The sequence below is a fragment of the Hippoglossus hippoglossus genome, chromosome 11, assembly GCF_009819705.1.
Source record: "Hippoglossus hippoglossus isolate fHipHip1 chromosome 11, fHipHip1.pri, whole genome shotgun sequence".
NCBI classification, from domain to species: Eukaryota; Metazoa; Chordata; class Actinopteri; order Pleuronectiformes; family Pleuronectidae; genus Hippoglossus; species Hippoglossus hippoglossus.
The window spans coordinates 10,546,735-10,562,970 of record NC_047161.1 but is presented as its reverse complement, the minus strand read 5'-3'; the positions used below and the strand labels follow the sequence as shown (position 1 = coordinate 10,562,970).

General features: G+C 42.8%; 1 protein-coding gene across 4 annotated transcripts; it reads right to left on the bottom strand.

Annotated features, from left to right (window-relative positions):
* pdcd6ip (programmed cell death 6 interacting protein) lies at positions 1–15,045 on the bottom strand. 4 transcript variants are annotated; one of them, XM_034599565.1, is made up of 18 exons: positions 14,713–14,918; positions 12,059–12,113; positions 11,899–11,968; positions 10,998–11,125; positions 9,832–9,985; positions 9,012–9,112; positions 7,650–7,781; positions 7,293–7,506; positions 6,183–6,306; positions 4,952–5,129; positions 3,680–3,791; positions 3,436–3,605; positions 2,768–3,016; positions 2,284–2,418; positions 2,016–2,110; positions 1,807–1,915; positions 1,397–1,593; positions 1–1,011 (listed from the first exon to the last, which is right to left on the bottom strand). In XM_034599565.1, the coding sequence occupies exons 1-18, from the start codon at positions 14,916–14,918 to the stop codon at positions 777–779; spliced, it is 2,664 nt and encodes an 887-aa protein (XP_034455456.1). In that variant the 3' UTR covers positions 1–776. The 4 variants fall into 4 exon arrangements, with proteins under 4 accessions (XP_034455456.1, XP_034455457.1, XP_034455455.1 ...); XM_034599566.1 differs by having other exon boundaries at positions 197–1,011; positions 1,397–1,596; positions 7,650–7,766; positions 14,713–15,045; XM_034599564.1 differs by having other exon boundaries at positions 197–1,011; positions 1,397–1,596; positions 14,713–15,010.
* Between the last annotated feature and the right edge of the window lie 1,191 nt (positions 15,046–16,236).

The window sequence follows — 16,236 nt, the reverse complement described above, 5'->3', positions numbered from 1 at the left end:
TCTTATTTATACATATATTTATATAATAGAATCATTTCTCCCACTTATGCAGTCTGATTGTAACACGGAAAATATATACCCACGTTCCCTGGATGAGACTGAAGAAGAGAAAAAGAGCGAAAGAGAGCAGAGCGCTCAACAGTCTGATTAACATTAGAAAACCTGCAGGCCATTCGTTTTTAGAGTTTTTTTTTATATCAGCTCGGCATCGGTATTTATTACAAAAATAGGATTATAGTTGATACAGAAGCACAGAGTGGGGGGGGGGGGGGGGGGGGGGGGAGTGAGGATGAGTGGCATCCACCCACCCGACATACACTCTCAAAGCAGGAGACAGAGAGCCATCCTGGGATCCTACGTGCCCCCATGAGTGTTTTACAGCAGTCCAGCCCGGACAAAGAGTCGGTTATTGATGCAGACAAGGCTAGGTTTAAATTAAACAAGTAACAAAACTCTAAGAATATATGAGTACATCAAACATGAGGAGGGGGTTAGTGCATCATGAGAGTTGAGATAGTCGAGGAAAAGTGCTTTCAGAGCCCAGAAAACACGGGACATGAGCGATGGAAAAGAAAAAACCTTCAGAAGAGCAACGTAATCAAAAGTTTCAGAAGAAGTGCAAAGCAGCTCTAAAGTCACTGTTCACTCACAGCTGCTAAAAGTGAGAAACAAAGGGTCGGACAAAAGGGAGTAGATGGAGATAAAGTGTTATTGCTGGGGGGAAGTTTTTATTTGGTGTTAACGTGTGAAGAAGAATGAGGGGATGAAGAGGAGGGTTATTGCTGAGGGTAGTAGGGCTGTTGCTGCTGTGGTGGTTGCTGGGGGTAGCCAGGGTAGGGTTGTCCAGCAGGGGGGGCTCCAGGGTATCCTCCTTGCCCTTGAGGGGCCTGGTATTGCATGTATTGCATGTTGGGCATGTTGGGCATGTTGGGCATGCTGGGCATGTTGGGCATGTTGGGCATGTTGTATTGACCATAGCCATAGGGGTATCCCACCGGCACCTGGAAGTACCTGCAGGGACACCACAACAGAGACAGTAAATGTGACGTTCACCCAAATTTCAACTGTATTATTACAAGTCATTTTCAAGCCAAAACATATATTCAACCAATTCCAGGGCAGAGATATTGTTCATCAGATTCCCAAATCAAAAACCTCCCTGTACCAAGTCTAAATATCGAGGTCGCACCTAAAAGAGGGACTACCTCTGTCGCATGGATGTGGTTTGGGTATGAGAAGTCTGACACAGACCAGAAAACTATATTTTGCAGTCGCAAACACAAGGGTCTAGAAAAACAAAGTAGCTACCGAAAAACAATCCGACTGATCAATGATCAATGATCAATATAAAGATTATTCATCTTCTGAAACCAGGATGCCATGGTGAAAAACTCACCCTGGGTAACCCTGGTAAGTGGGGTAAGGTGGTCCCTGGGCCGTGGAGGGTGGGGCCACAGGTGGTGGGTTGCTGGCGGGAAGGCCAGTGGCTGGTGTGATGGCGGGAGCGGCGGAGGCAGCCTGAGGGACGACGCTGGGAGGTGGAGGCCGGGCTGGGGGCAGGGGCTTTGCTGGGGGCTGCTGGGCTGGTTGAGGCTGCTGTGGCAAGAAGACAAAGAAGCTTTGTGAAGTCAGTGTTGGGCTTTGTGAGGTCAGTGTTGGGCTTTGTGAGGTCAGTGTTGGGCTTTGTGAGGTCAGTGTTGGGCTTCGTGAGGTCAGTGTTGGGCTTCGTGAGGTCAGTGTTGGGCTTCGTGAGGTCAGTGTTGAGCTTCGTGAGGTCAGTGTTGAGCTTTGTGAGGTGCTGCTTACAAATACGGTCCTGGGTGCAGGGGTCGGGCCAGCAGCCGGGTTGCTCTGATAGGCAGGAACATTGAAGGATGGAGCACTGGGCTCTCGGGCGATGCTCACCTGCAGATCCCTGAAACCAGGATTGAAACATTACTACTGTTTCCTTCATATTCCTGCATTTTAGCCTCAGCTGCAGCGCAAAAGCAACAACAAAACGGACATGTACGTACTTAAGTAGTTCCTCCCGCTCCGTCTTGCGAGCGAAAACAATGTCGCTGCATTTGTTCTGGAACTTGAGCAGGATTTCTGTCAAGTCGTTGTAGAACTGAAGGAGAGAAAAAAAGTGGGGGACAAAAATAAATCCCCTGGCTTGCAAAACACCTTGACACACAAATACAAAGTAATATTTAAATTAAAAACGTTTCTGGTAAGACATGCATTACTGCAGTACAGCCTGCTGAGGCTTGTGTGTGCCGGCGTGTTGTGCTGAGCAAGTACCTTGGTGCCTTCGCGCAGGTTGCTGCTGATCTCGACGTAGCTGTCGTGGGCTGAAGCCAGCTTCTTCAGGACCTCCTCCCTCTGGTTGGCCTCGGAGTTGGACTGCTTCAGACTGCTAAACTCCTGGTGGGATGTCTGCAGAAGAAAGATCACAGACTTAGAACGTTCACCACTGATATTCCCTGGAAGATTTATGCACAGTGAACAAATCATTAGTCTTCACACACAAGGGCACGATTCAGAGGGGAAACTGGGTTTCGTTCTCTGTTTGGACTTTATCTGCACCTGCTGACTGACTCCTTATGCTCAAGTTTCATTGATCCTGTTACAGAAATTCACTTTTTGTTTGCTTCTTTTTGGAAGAACTACCAACACCCTTTGAGCTGGTGAAGGCTTTAGAGTCACCTCAGCTCAGTAGAATACTTTTGACAGATGAACTTGTCATGAAGAGTGTCTCTTCACCAACACGTGTGCGTTTACATACCTGAACTTGTCCCAGCAGCTCTTCCTGCGTGCGGAGGGTGGCTTGTACCCTCTGGTTGTAGGTGCCGTACAGCTGGTCGAGCTGGGAGAGTGAGAGCTGCTCCTCGTTGAAGGTCCCGTCCTGGGCCAGTGCCCCCAGGAAGGTAGCAGACATGTCAAAGGTCACGGCCTTGACCTCGCCCTCCAGCGTCTCCCTCTCCATCTTCATGTCGTCCAGCTGGGTGAGCAGCGAGCGCAGCACGTTCACGACCTGGACGGAAGACAGACGAGACAGCTTGAATTTTCCACCCCATGGCGCACTGTCCTACATTGACTCTGACCTCTCACCCTCGTCATAATGTCGGCTGTCTACACCTCAACACATTTTTTCCCCACTGTAGCATGAGTGCATTGTGGCTTGAGACACGCACTTCCTCACCCCTTCCCAGTTCTGCTTGCTTCGTTCTTTACGTTCCCCAGTGAAAAACAATGCAAAGTCAGCACACAAAATGAAAAATGGAGCAAATGTGGGGAGGAGGGAAAGAGCCATAAAGTACACAATGTCCACTGGGTTTTTGCATATAGCAGGTTTCTGTATTTATCTCAGGTTTTAGGTGGCACAAGTTTACATGCTACTTTAACCAGTGGCACAAGCAAAGACATGAAGAGGAAAATAGAACTCAGACAGACCTCGCTGCCCTGCAGGGTTTTGGTGGGGTTGGCGGAGGGGATGGCAGCGTTGAGCTCGTCTACTGGTTTACACAGCAAGGTGATCATGTCACAGTGGACGCTGTAGCGGTCCTTGACCACCTGATCGGCCTGTACAGCCTTGTCCAAGAGGTTGCGGAAGTTAGAGCCCTCTGGGGAAGAGGAGGGGGTGTTAGTAGTGACCATGGTCAACAGTGCACAAAAACATTTGTGTGTGTGTGTGTACCTGCACGAAGGGGCTTATACAGGTCTCCGGAGGGGGTTCTGTTCCAGCGCTGGTTGAACTTTGTTCTCAGCTCGTTGTCTGTCGTCTCTTCATCGTCCAGCATCTTCAGAGACTAATAAATAAAAATATCACACTGAGCACATGCAGGAAATATAACAAGGCTCACATTAGATGACTAAGGCTTAATTACTTTAAAGCTTGGGCCATGGGTCCTGTGTGCATAGATACTGTTGACTTTTAAGAGCTGTTTTAGAATTCAGTGCATCATTACTCAGCCATCTTCTGGCAACAATTGGGTCCATATTTTCATGTAGCGCTGCAGCTAATAGATAAATGGCTTCTACTAACTCAGAGAACTCAACGTAACGCAGTTATGTTACAAACCAAACATAGTCAATGAAAAACAGAGCTGCAACCTTATATCAGCACATATAGGTTATATTGTTTCATTGGTAAACAAGTTAAAACCAATTATTAAATTATAAAACATGTTTAGGGGACTGAAATTTATGAGTGTGTGCAATTTGGATCCAAAGTAAAATCTTGATCTACCAGATTAAAATATGGTTTCAAAAGGGGACTTTTGGGCCTTGGCGGAGATTTGTGCCCTTCTGAGTGACGTCCAAGTTGATGAAATGATCAGAACTACTACTACTTTAGTGTATTTCTAAAAATGTAAAAATCGTGGCTAAAGTTTGCCTTTTAAACAAATAAATAATGAATTATTGACACTCTGCCAGCATAAATGTGGTCTCCTACTTTTAAATTGTTTATTTTCAGTTTTGAGGACAGTTTGGTTTGGACTTTTCAACTCTGCCAACAAACCTGGAAGCAAATTGTGCTTTATGTTTTTCCTCCCGTCTGTTTATTTGTTTCTCAGTAAGCTATCTAAAAAAACGTGTTGGCTGAAGCTGGTGAACAGAAAGTCCTTGGCCCAAAGATCAGTGGATTAGATTTCAGTGATGATCCTGATCTGGGATTTCCGCCATTAGAAACGATTATGAGCTTTTAGTGTTCATGTGTTCTGATGTGTGGTGGTAGGGAAGTCCAACAGTGAGGATGTCCAAGACAGCAGCATTAGATTCATATGCTGTGTTTTCAAGAAAGCAAAGCCATGTGACTAACAAGCTGTTTAATCGGCTGCTCTTCTGAACGTGGTTTCTTTACTTTTTAAAATGGATTTAGGGTTACAATTAGCAGCAGAGCGAGACAGACAGCAGAGGAAGACATGTATAATTCTGTGTGCTTCTATTGTGCGTCTCTAACACCAACCTCGTCCAGGATCTCTCTGTTGCGAGTCAGGAGCTCTGGCAGGTCTTTGATGAGCTGCTCGATGCTCTGTAGTCCTCCCTGCTGCACGATGGATCTGGCCTTCTCAGCAATGGATGGTGGGATAGAGTCTCCTGACAGGTCCTCCAGAGCAGCTGGCAGGTTCAGGGACGCCAACACCCTGTTGGACAGTTACCCATGACCTGTTATTTATTGTGGTCTCTAAAAAAGTTTAAGTTTACTTTGAGTCTTGTCCTGTTATACATCATTTCACATTAACACTTAACATTAAAATGGAAAACTAAGCCATGAAACCATTATAATTCAAAAGACACCTACTATAATTGAATACTAGGATATTAAAGCCATTTTTTTGTTGGATGAAATACTAAAGATTGTTAAGCACTCATTAGCATATCCACGTTGTGTGACACAAGTGCTTGACTGTTATTGAGGGTACTAGACTGAAACCACAAAGTACTTGTACTGACATTTTAATGCACCATTATGTTATGAATTATTAATAAATCTACCCATGCATGGAGACACAAGCACTCATGGACATGCTCATTGAAAGACAATTACACTCACATACTTCACATTAGTTATGCGTGGGTCAGGGTTTTTTTTAAACATACCCACCCGACCCTCAAAGTGTGTAACAACCTGACCTACAGACCACTGACATCAATGTGATCAGTAGACGATTTGTTATTTTCTAATGTGATGGATGGCCTGATGGGAGCACCAACACACACACACACACACACACACACACACACACACACACACACACACACACACACACACACACACACACACACACACACACACACACACACACACACACACACACACACACACACACACACACACACACACACACACACACACACACACACACACAGCCTTCACCATAACTGTGACATTTTTAATATCACAATTCCATTTTATGCATTTATCTTCCTTTTCTCCAGACAACAGTAGTCTCTTTACAATGGTGTATATAAGTAACGAGTGAATACACCTTTACATTTTATGTTGCTATGTATATTCAGGGTTTTCTCATTTTTCTAGCACTACAATCAAGACGATTTAAATTATATTACCTTGAATTATATAAATGTAGCAGCACTCTTTCCCTGTAATGCAAAGCCTGCTGCACACAATGTGTTTGTAAGTTATTTATAACTTCCTTGTAACGCTGCTTTGTGTCAGTCACGGGAAAACGTACCCGTTGCAGAGGTTGGTCGACTCCCTCATTGCGCCCACCAGTCTGTTCACAGTCTCAGCCTTCCTCTGGTTGTAAATGTTCATGGAACACTGCACCGCCATGGGAACCATCTTCTCAAACAAGTCTGAGGAGGAAAAAGCAGCCAAATATCAGAAACAAGTCAGAGTTTGCGGTAGATGAGATCCCATCTAAAATCAGCTGCTCCCTGTACATTGAGCTCCAGGTGAGGTTTGGATGGTATTGTGCTGAAATAAAATGAGGCCGCGACTGAAATGGTAGTCATAAAGTGGGAGGCTGTTATCTTAACCTTAATGTCTTAGAAAGGGAACCTGCTTCAGAAATTCTCAACTCGCGAGTTGTTTGTATATTAACCAAGTAGAACAACACATAAACAACATGTCTAACGCAATTAATGGCACTTTACAAATGATAATTATTGGACTCTACAAGTATAGGTTTATATGCGGTTATATTAAAAATTAACGAAGAAATTGCTACAGCATCTCCACAAAGGCCAGTCTGTTCTAAATGATTAGGTGGCCCACCATTTGTATTGGTTACCCAGGGGCTTCCTGATCGGCTGTAAACACTGCTATAGCCACGGTAACAATAGTGTCAGTTCTGCCTCATCGATTCAAGCAGGTATTTTACATGTTATTTGGTGACGTAGACGCTTTATGGAAATAAAAAAAAGTCAGGAATGCAAATAAGGCTGTTCAGGCTCAGGAGTAGTTTTCTGTGGGAGAGACAGACTCTCTTAGTCTCTGACTTTAGCCTCTATAACTTTTAAATGCACAAAAAGATTATGACACATTAAAGAAAAGGAAAACATGAAAAAGAATGCTGGCTGAAGCTCACATCTGTCCTGTAAATACACAGCTAGCACTCAGTTAGCTTAGCTTTGCAGAAAGACTGGAATAATGCAGAGTAAATGTTTGCTGTTGTGAACATTGTGCTGTTTTGTGCATGTGTGAAAGGCAAACTCTGAGAAAACTCCGTAGCCAATATTCCGGATTTTACCCGCAGGTCATGTCTGAAAAGGGCTTTAGTATTACGTCTCTGTCAGTCCTTCATGACATTGGGAAACTGTTGAGTGTCTGTGTATCATACCTGTGAATTTCTGGCTGAGTGGTGTTGTGATGGCAGTGGGTTTGACCAATGTTGCCTTGCCGATATGCTCCAGATCCTTGACGTCAGGAATACGGTCATGGTAGATAAAATCGTTGTCTTTTTTGGCAGCGGTGAGCGCTCGGTTGATCTTGTCAGTCAGGTCCTTAACGCTCACGTACTCGTCATAAGGGGTTTTCACCAGCTCTTTTGCGTGCTGGAGAGAAATAGCAGCTTAATGAGTCAATTATTTGATTTAGATGTGGAATGTCAAGGTGAAATTGTTATTTGAAGTCTACACAAATGATGATAAATGAGATTATTTGCAGAGAGACAAAACAAAGTGTGAAAGCTGTGTACCTGCAGGCGAGCGATCTCCTCTCCAAAACGCTTCTTCTGCTTGGCCACGAGGCTCTGGTACAGCTCGGCGTTGGCCTGCATGATGCAGTGCTTGGCCCCCAGCACCGGAATCACTTCCTGAAAATAAAAATACTGACCAGGGAGAGGCAACCACAGAGCAACACACAGGCACGCAAACAAATATAAACACACGCACACGCACGCACACGCACGCACACACACACACACACACACACACACAAAATGGCAAGGCAAACCACAAAATGACAAATGCACAGCGAAGTCAAGTCACAAGCGACATCACGAAAGCCAATCACAAACATGCAAAAGCAGTCAGAAGCGTGCGCACATACGTACGCAACCACACATACATAACCAATGCCAACACCACCAAGACCACGAGGGATGCAGAAAGAGAGGAAGACGAGAGAGAAAACAGAACAGGCCATGAGTGTTAAACCTTTCAGCAGAAGCTGCTACACCTTCATCAAATGTCCCGAGCCGTGTGTGAATGTTTGAGTGTGTCTACGACACTGCGTCTGTATGCTTGGTACTACTAGCTTATTTCAAACAAGCGATTTACTTGTTGCACCATTAAAACTGAATGTATACAAAAAACTGTAAATCTAAAATCTTCTTTCATAGGTCACTACCAACTAACTAATACAATAATACATCCACCAAGTCTAATGCCCTATCTTGCTATATTAAAGTAAGTTCCTGCATCGGCTTGTTTATCCGGTTCCAAAATTTACTAGCTTCTTCCTTGGGTCAAGCCCCAATCATTCACCAAATTTCATGGCAATTGGTGCAGTCGTTTTTGCGTCATCCGGCTCAAAGAGATAAACAAACACCAATGAAAACATAATCTCCTTTTAACTACAGTTTGATTTCATTAAACTGAAAATATCTACCCTGTTGCATGAACCTGAGGTTGTGCGCGTGTGTGTGTGTGTTGGTGGGTGTAGGTGTGCGTGCACAAGTGTAAGACAGAAAGTAGGTTCTCCACATGTCCATGATTAGATGTTAAGAAACACATCAGAACAGAAACAGGTCAAACTGAAGTTCAGTAGTAACCAGCCAATCAGAATGAAAACAGGATGGAAATGGATCAATGAGAGCAGCGAGAGATAACATTCTGGACAGTCCCACAACCCGAGTACCGCCCGTCAAATCTTTTTTCCTCCAGACTCACACATACGAAACAAAACACACAATCAGACACACCACATAGAATCCAAAGTGTGTGCGTCTCCATCACAATGAACACAAGGCTGAGTGTGAATGTGTTTCATGTTGTTTGTTATTAAACCACAGCAGTTTTTATGTTAGTGTGTCACTGCATGCGTGTCCTTCACATACCTTGGGAAGGTTGTCTTTATACTGGCACTGCTTGAAGGCGTCGCCATAGTAATCTGCTGCCTGATTGGCCAGCTTTGCGACAAGAGCATCTTTCATCCTATCTATTGGTTGAAAAAGACACTTGAGTACAGTCCACATAAAAAGTTACATTCTAATTATTCACATATAACATACTTATAACACCAGCTGTGTTTCGCTGACATTAATTTGTACACATTAGACATTGTATAACAGCATAAGTGTCTTTCAGAGGTCTGTGGCTGTGATATCTTGTGCAGTTCATCCATTTAACAGTGGTAATACGTCTTCCTGATTAAATAACCCTTACATCCTAAAAGTGTAAGAACTAATTCAAAAACAAAATACCCCCACTCAGCAAAAAGAACATGAGTCTATTTTCTTTTTTTAAATGGGATATAACTTTAAAAACTCTTATAAGCAACTCTGGAGACAGAACTGGGACAGAGGCTGTGTTCAGCTGCCTGCTGCCTTTGCTAAAAGTACTCTGAGTGCAATTAAAGATGCTATTTATTAAAAGTGCACACAAATACTCTGCTTCTATTATATCAGCAAGTCTGGTAGATGTGTGACACCAGTGTTCCGGAACAATGAAACTACTTAGGAAAAAGTCTAAGTGGCCCTTTGTGTGTGATGCTCTTTTTAAACAAACAAGGGATCAGCATGACCAAAAGAGATAAATCATAATGAGAGGGCGTTGAAAGGCTCTGGAAGTCTGTGCAGTGGACTATAATGTTACATGTCTGTATGTTACTAAATAAAATGTGTGCTTGCACATTTGGGGGGGTTTGTCTTTTGGTACCTGAAGCAGCTTTGAGGAAGAAGACCTCCTGGGCCTGGGCCAGCATAATGAGGCTGAGGGTGCCCACAGTCTCAGGGGAGATGTCCATGGTGGGCTCTCTATTCAGTGCAGACAGCACGGTGTCCTTAATGTGACCAAACGCTCCACTGGCCAGCTTCATACAGACACAGATAAATGGTTATTTGACTCAATTCTATTTTGATGCTTTGGCAACGTTGTTTTTGAAACTTTTAAGCCAATGAAACAACTTTGATTTCAATAAAAAGTGAAACACATGAGACACTAATAATAACAATATGAAATTCACATTACCTAAATTTGTATTCTACTTCAATATCAGTCCCAACTGTTTTTACTGCACATCACTAAGTCAAGTTTTACCGAATCATCACTTAATGCATCACATTTCCGCTCCGTTGGCACCTGGCAAAGACGTCTTCATGTAATCAGGGTCCAACAGACTCAGTGTCTCAGTAACAGCACCTTTTTCCTTTATGTGCTAGTTTCAGGTTTCACAAAAGCCATTTGCTGGCACAGATAGTGTGGGGGCATCATGTTTCACAAAAGGCTGCTGCCCTTAAATTGCAGATATATATGAACGTTTTCCAGGCCTTTCGTATGCTCATGTCTGGGTCACATGTCAAAAATCACATTGGTATTCAATACCCATATTTACAAACAACTGACATAAAATAAATGATGATGCTTTTGACTTGTGAAACATACTTAAGAGTGAAACTTGTTTATTTCACCTCACCCCCCTCAAGGTTTGAGAAGCAGGTGAATTAAAAAGGTATGGTTTTCCTTCTGATACATATATATACAAAATAAATATAGTACCGCCATATAATTGCTGTTAAAATATTGATTATAACTGAGCTTCAGGCTTGTTTGTAATATGTTTGTAAAACACACAACAATAAGTCGATATAAGTCCTAATAATAGTGGAAGTGTGGTTTCTAATGAAAAGACATTCATCATCTGAAAGGTTTCCAGTGGACATTTAAACAAAAACAGAGGAGTGACAGTGTCTTTATATCTCTGTAGTCAATAGGCATTTATCTGACAAAACAAGCATAACACTAATATTTTAAACACTAATTTCCACCCGGCATTGAAATCATGCTGTACACGTTACTATCTCACTGTTTGCTGTTACACTCACCTGATAAAATTTGGCTGAAGCCTTCAGCCCCTCGTCATTGTCCAGGTTCTGCTCTGAGGCGATCTGACTGGCCAACGCTGCTGTGTTGAACAACACACACGTCTTCTCGTAGCCCAAACTGGCCAAAGCTGCAACACAACAATATTGTGGTAGTTTTTAGGGACAACTACTGGGTAAATAATACATTTTCATTGGTAAACACATTAAATGTAACTTAAACTTCTTTTCACAGCTAGAAAGTGACAATGAAGAGGACAGAGTGACAAGAATCTTTCATAGTTCTGATATTTTTGTCACATATCAACCACTTTCTTTTGGTGAACACCGCTGTTTTTGTGAAATCGGCCTTTTCCTCCAACCGACATTTTCTCCTGCTTCATTCTACATTTTTCTCACTCAGAGTAAACTGGAAAGAATCCCGCAGTCATGAGCTCCCACAATTCAGCACAGAGGACAAAAGATTCAAGCGTGAACAGAATAAATGTGCAGAATGTGGACTGCAACAAAGAGCTATCTTAAGAATCAGGACATGTTTTTCCAGTCTCATTTTTTACATCTAACATCTTCTTTCCTTTTTGCTTTGACCACGTGTTAGTCTCTGACCCGGACACACACACTTCAGAGGCTAGTTTTTCTTTAACCCCCTGTCAGGCCTGTTTCTGGATGCAAAGTGAAACAGGACCAATTTAATGTTAGAAAGCTTAGCTACCCATCGGGTGTGTGAGAGACAGACACACACAAACAGTGATGGATTAGGAGTTATTATTACAGATAATGGACCTTGAAGGCAAAGCCTATCTTGTAACATCATTACCTCCATCTGGAGCTGACTACAGCCCTGTACACTCAGCTAGATGCAGATTTTCTTCCACAAATGCACTTGACAAGAGGCTGCACCTACCGAGCTTGACTGAGCCACCAAACAGCGACCCTTTATCGAACGCATCCTTCCATGTGAAGGTCAAGCAGAGCTGCGGAAACAGAGAGAGGCTTTGGGTTGAGTGACTTCTGTTTGGGAACTACATCTAACCCACAATTATGTGAGCTGACTAATCTCTTACCTGGTTTTCAGAGAAGGGAAACTTGGGCTCAACAGCACACAGCTGGTCATAGTATCTGCAAAGAGAGAGAGAGAGAGAAACAACTGGATTAAAGTGTGTTGTTATTGTTTCGTAAAGATCTAATGTCATGGTTTTTATTATAAAAAATGTAGAAACATTTATATACTAGATTATTACTGAATAGTTCAAGTTGAATTTAAAAAGGGAACAAAAAAGAGTCCATACAGTAAATCATAATCAAGTTATTTTTATGACACAACTCAGCTTTGTGGAATGAGAATGCTCTGCTATTTCAAAGATACTTGACAATGAGTCATGAATGACAGAATAGACAAGCACAATAAACTGTGCATACACACACATGTGGACACAGACACAAAGAAGCTGTGACTGCTCCTCCGCCTTTCATTTAATCAGTATCGTGCCTGTGAGCAGTCTGTTACGAGAATTGACAACATGCAGAGGGACTGGTTAGGGAATCCCAGAGAACTAGCTCATCCATCCTGTTTTCTAGCTCCCAGAAAGACTGGAATGCAAGCAAATATCAAACGAAGAATGGATTTATAAATAGAATTACCAATTTTTACAGTTAGTTGTGCTTAGGTTTCCCACTCAGATAAGGACACACCTGCACCAAGTAAAGCTGAGATGAGGTGTGCCCTTCTAGTTAACCGAAGAAAAAAAAAAAAACATGGTCGCCACAGTGACACAGTAGCTCTGTGTTAGTGAATCTATCAAAGGGGTAGGCCCTGTTGCCCTGGCTACTTGGCACAATCGCTAACAGACATGTGCAAAGAGCGAAGGAGCGACAATGCTGACAGACGGTAATGGCAGACAGTCCGGCACGGACATGCGAACTTCCAACCCTGACTCTAATAAGCTAAATTCAGTCAGCTACTGAACCACTGGCCCAGCGTTTTACACATAAAGGCCTTGCTAATGACAGTTAGGTAGCGAGTTATGAGTTAGGTAGTCATAGGAAGTGAATAATCCGTGGGAAAATCGTTATGATCCTGAAATTGTCCCTTTTCAAGCAAGACGGGTCACTGAAGTACGTAGATTTATCTAATAAAAGCACCACTGACTCACGAGAGAAAACACCAAATCCCACTTCAGACAATTTTGGCTGCTCTCCACAGGTCAGTACTTCACACTCAGCGGCTTCTGTTGATTTAATCTTTCAAGAGCCTTATCTTGGCAAATACAAGACCACTAACTAACTGTGGAGAAAAACGCAAGAGCGGCATCCTGCGAGTGCATATCTGGCAACTCACATAATCAGTGCAAACCCTGTGCATGGAATAAATCATGAGTCACAAAGACGGATATGAGAAAGGGCAAGGTCTGCTTCTATATATAGAGGAATGGAGTATTGTATACTACTACGTTAAGTTGAATACATGATAATATGTGGATAAGGCTAGCTAAGCCAAGAACTTTCTGAATTTTCCATTAGAGCCGAGTCACAATGAAACAATTTAAAGTCTGCATAGTTATACAATAGTCAGAGAGTAGTTAACACGGCTGGAGCTCTCTGTGGAGCATGGGACAGAGAGGAAGTTCAGTCATATAAATCCTTAATTTCTTCAGTTCCTCTATGCAAAATGTTCAGCGTCGTGACACTCTTTTGCTTTTAATAAGTTTGCACACGTGTGTATTTCCTACATTTTGTAAATTTCCGAACTGCTAATTCTAGTAAATGATCCACAGGCAGAGTTTCCAGGCTTCTCCTTTCTTTCTGATTCACACACTCACACCTGTGTGGACATTTTTTTCACATCGATCTGTTTGCCTATGTGAAAACCTGGTTTATCAATCCCTGCCGCTAGGTGGAGTGACAGCCTGGCCCTGGTTTCTGAATGACATCTGACACTGGAGCTGACTGGGCTCGGGAACTTCCTCAGTGGCACAGAGCTAATCATGCTAATGTGACAGTGTGCTAAGCAGTTTAACTATGCGTGTGTGTGTGTGTGTGTGAGCAAGAAACTTACATAACTTATTTTTAAACAACTAAAACCTCCAGTCATGTCATGGCTTTAAAATTAAGAATCAGGATGAGTCAGCTGACCATCAGTCCTCCAAAAATAACAATCGATGACGGTGGTGATGAGTTTTGAGTGACGGAGTGTCTTGTTTGTTACTTGTGTGGATGAAGTTATATTTTATGAATATCTGTGGCACTTTTATGACGTCTCATGTTCAAGCAGGTTGGCGGATATAACCCACAAAGCCTCGTCTTTCAGCCCGGAGACAATAAAGTTAATTTGAAGCTAATTCTAATGTGAATGTAAATCATGTAGTTTCATCATGTGAGTCACTGAATTACATACGTTAGCTAGCTCGGCCTGCGTGGCTTTTCTAACCGTTAACGCATCGGCCAGTTCTCTAAAACAAGCTAACAAGCTACGTCAGTGTTCGCCTGTCATGGAAACCGCGTATAAATGACACACGAGGCAGATACTTTGATGACAAATACTTCCTAGCATGCTAGCTTGACTAACTTTAGCTCCCATGTTAGCAACTATAGGCTAAGACATCTGGGTGCGGCGATGACTGAGCTAGCTCCCCGCCACAGGTGAGAGTTGTTCCGTGGGTCAGCAACACGCTGGCCGGTTCAGGTGTGTGGTAAAATGGAGGGGATGGGGGGGGTGTACCTGAGCAGGACCTCCAGCGAGCTCTCGTGTTTGTCCAGCGGCCTCCCCAGCGCGTTCTTGCGGAGCTTGTTCAACTCGTCCACGGATCGGAGGTACTCTGCCTGGTCCTCGCTCCCCGCGTATGTGGCCGTTACGAACTTGGACAGCGGCTTCACCAGGTCCACCTCGGACGACTTCTTTAACGGGACTGAAATAAACGTCGCCATTTCGGCCCGTGTTACGAGCTGTACGGAATCAGAGAGACGAGAGGCGAACACAAACAACAGCGAGCGACCCACTTCCTGGTTTCTCACAGGGAACGTCACATTACGTCATTGGGAAGCGGTGACGCGCACGGCCCAGATCGGGATCGTTTTTTTTTTTAGAAACAACAACACTGAAGAAAAATGTATTAATAACGATATTTTATTTCTACCAGGATTCAGGTGAACTGACAAAAATATAACTAACAACATGTACCTGCAGATTCATAATAAACCACATTCATATTCTAGATCTTTGTGGTATAATATTCCTATAACACAATAATACAGGAGAGTCCATCTGATTGAACACAAATCATTTATCAATATGCAACATAAACTCACATATATAAACTAAACAGGTAAAAATTCAATACTATCGATGAATAAATTCTGATTATAATATATTGATAATAATAGTTATAGACAAAAATATGATCATGATATTGTGAGTCAGATGAATGAGACAGAATAAAAAGCAATAAAAAAGAATTCCCCCCCACCACACCCCTGAACAGAGCAAGTCACTAAACAGGAAGTGAGTAACTGAAAAAACACAATCATCACACACAGTATTACGTCTGTATTTATTTACAGGATTACTTATTTCATAATGCTATATTTAACTATGTACAGTGTTTCATTTTTACCACTTTTTTGTAAATACCAACTACAATATTTAAGGTCTTAAATCTATTCCTTCACAGGTCCACTCTTCAGTGTCAGACTATAAAATGTGATTCATATATTCCCAATCAATCAAATTACCACAGACCGGCGGCCACACAGTGAACATGGAGCTTTGAGGGCCTGCAGTTGCACCTTATATTCAACTGGTGCTCGGGAAGTGTTGATGTAGTTAAATGATTAAAACATTATAATTCAACTGCATAATTAAAACAGCCATAATGTAAACGAAAGTGGTCGACCTGAACAACACTCACTGACATGCACTTGGAGACATTAGGGTGTGAGACACCAGTTGTTTCCGGTCCACCAGGACACAGAAGTTTTTTATTTCTCTGGTTAATAATTGCCACAGCTGTATTCTCTGCATGTCCTACAGGCGATTCAGCATCTGATACGATGTCTTTTTAAAAATCAGCTTGATCCAGTGTCACAAACATCTGCCCAGGGAGACCTGTGGGTTTAGTGCTTTCATTCGGCTCCATGAGTCACTGCAGTCATCAGGGTCCAGCAGCCCAAGGACCCTGTTTACCTCTGTCAATTCATTTTTATTTGTATAGTACCAAATCCCAACATCATCCCATGGAACTTTACA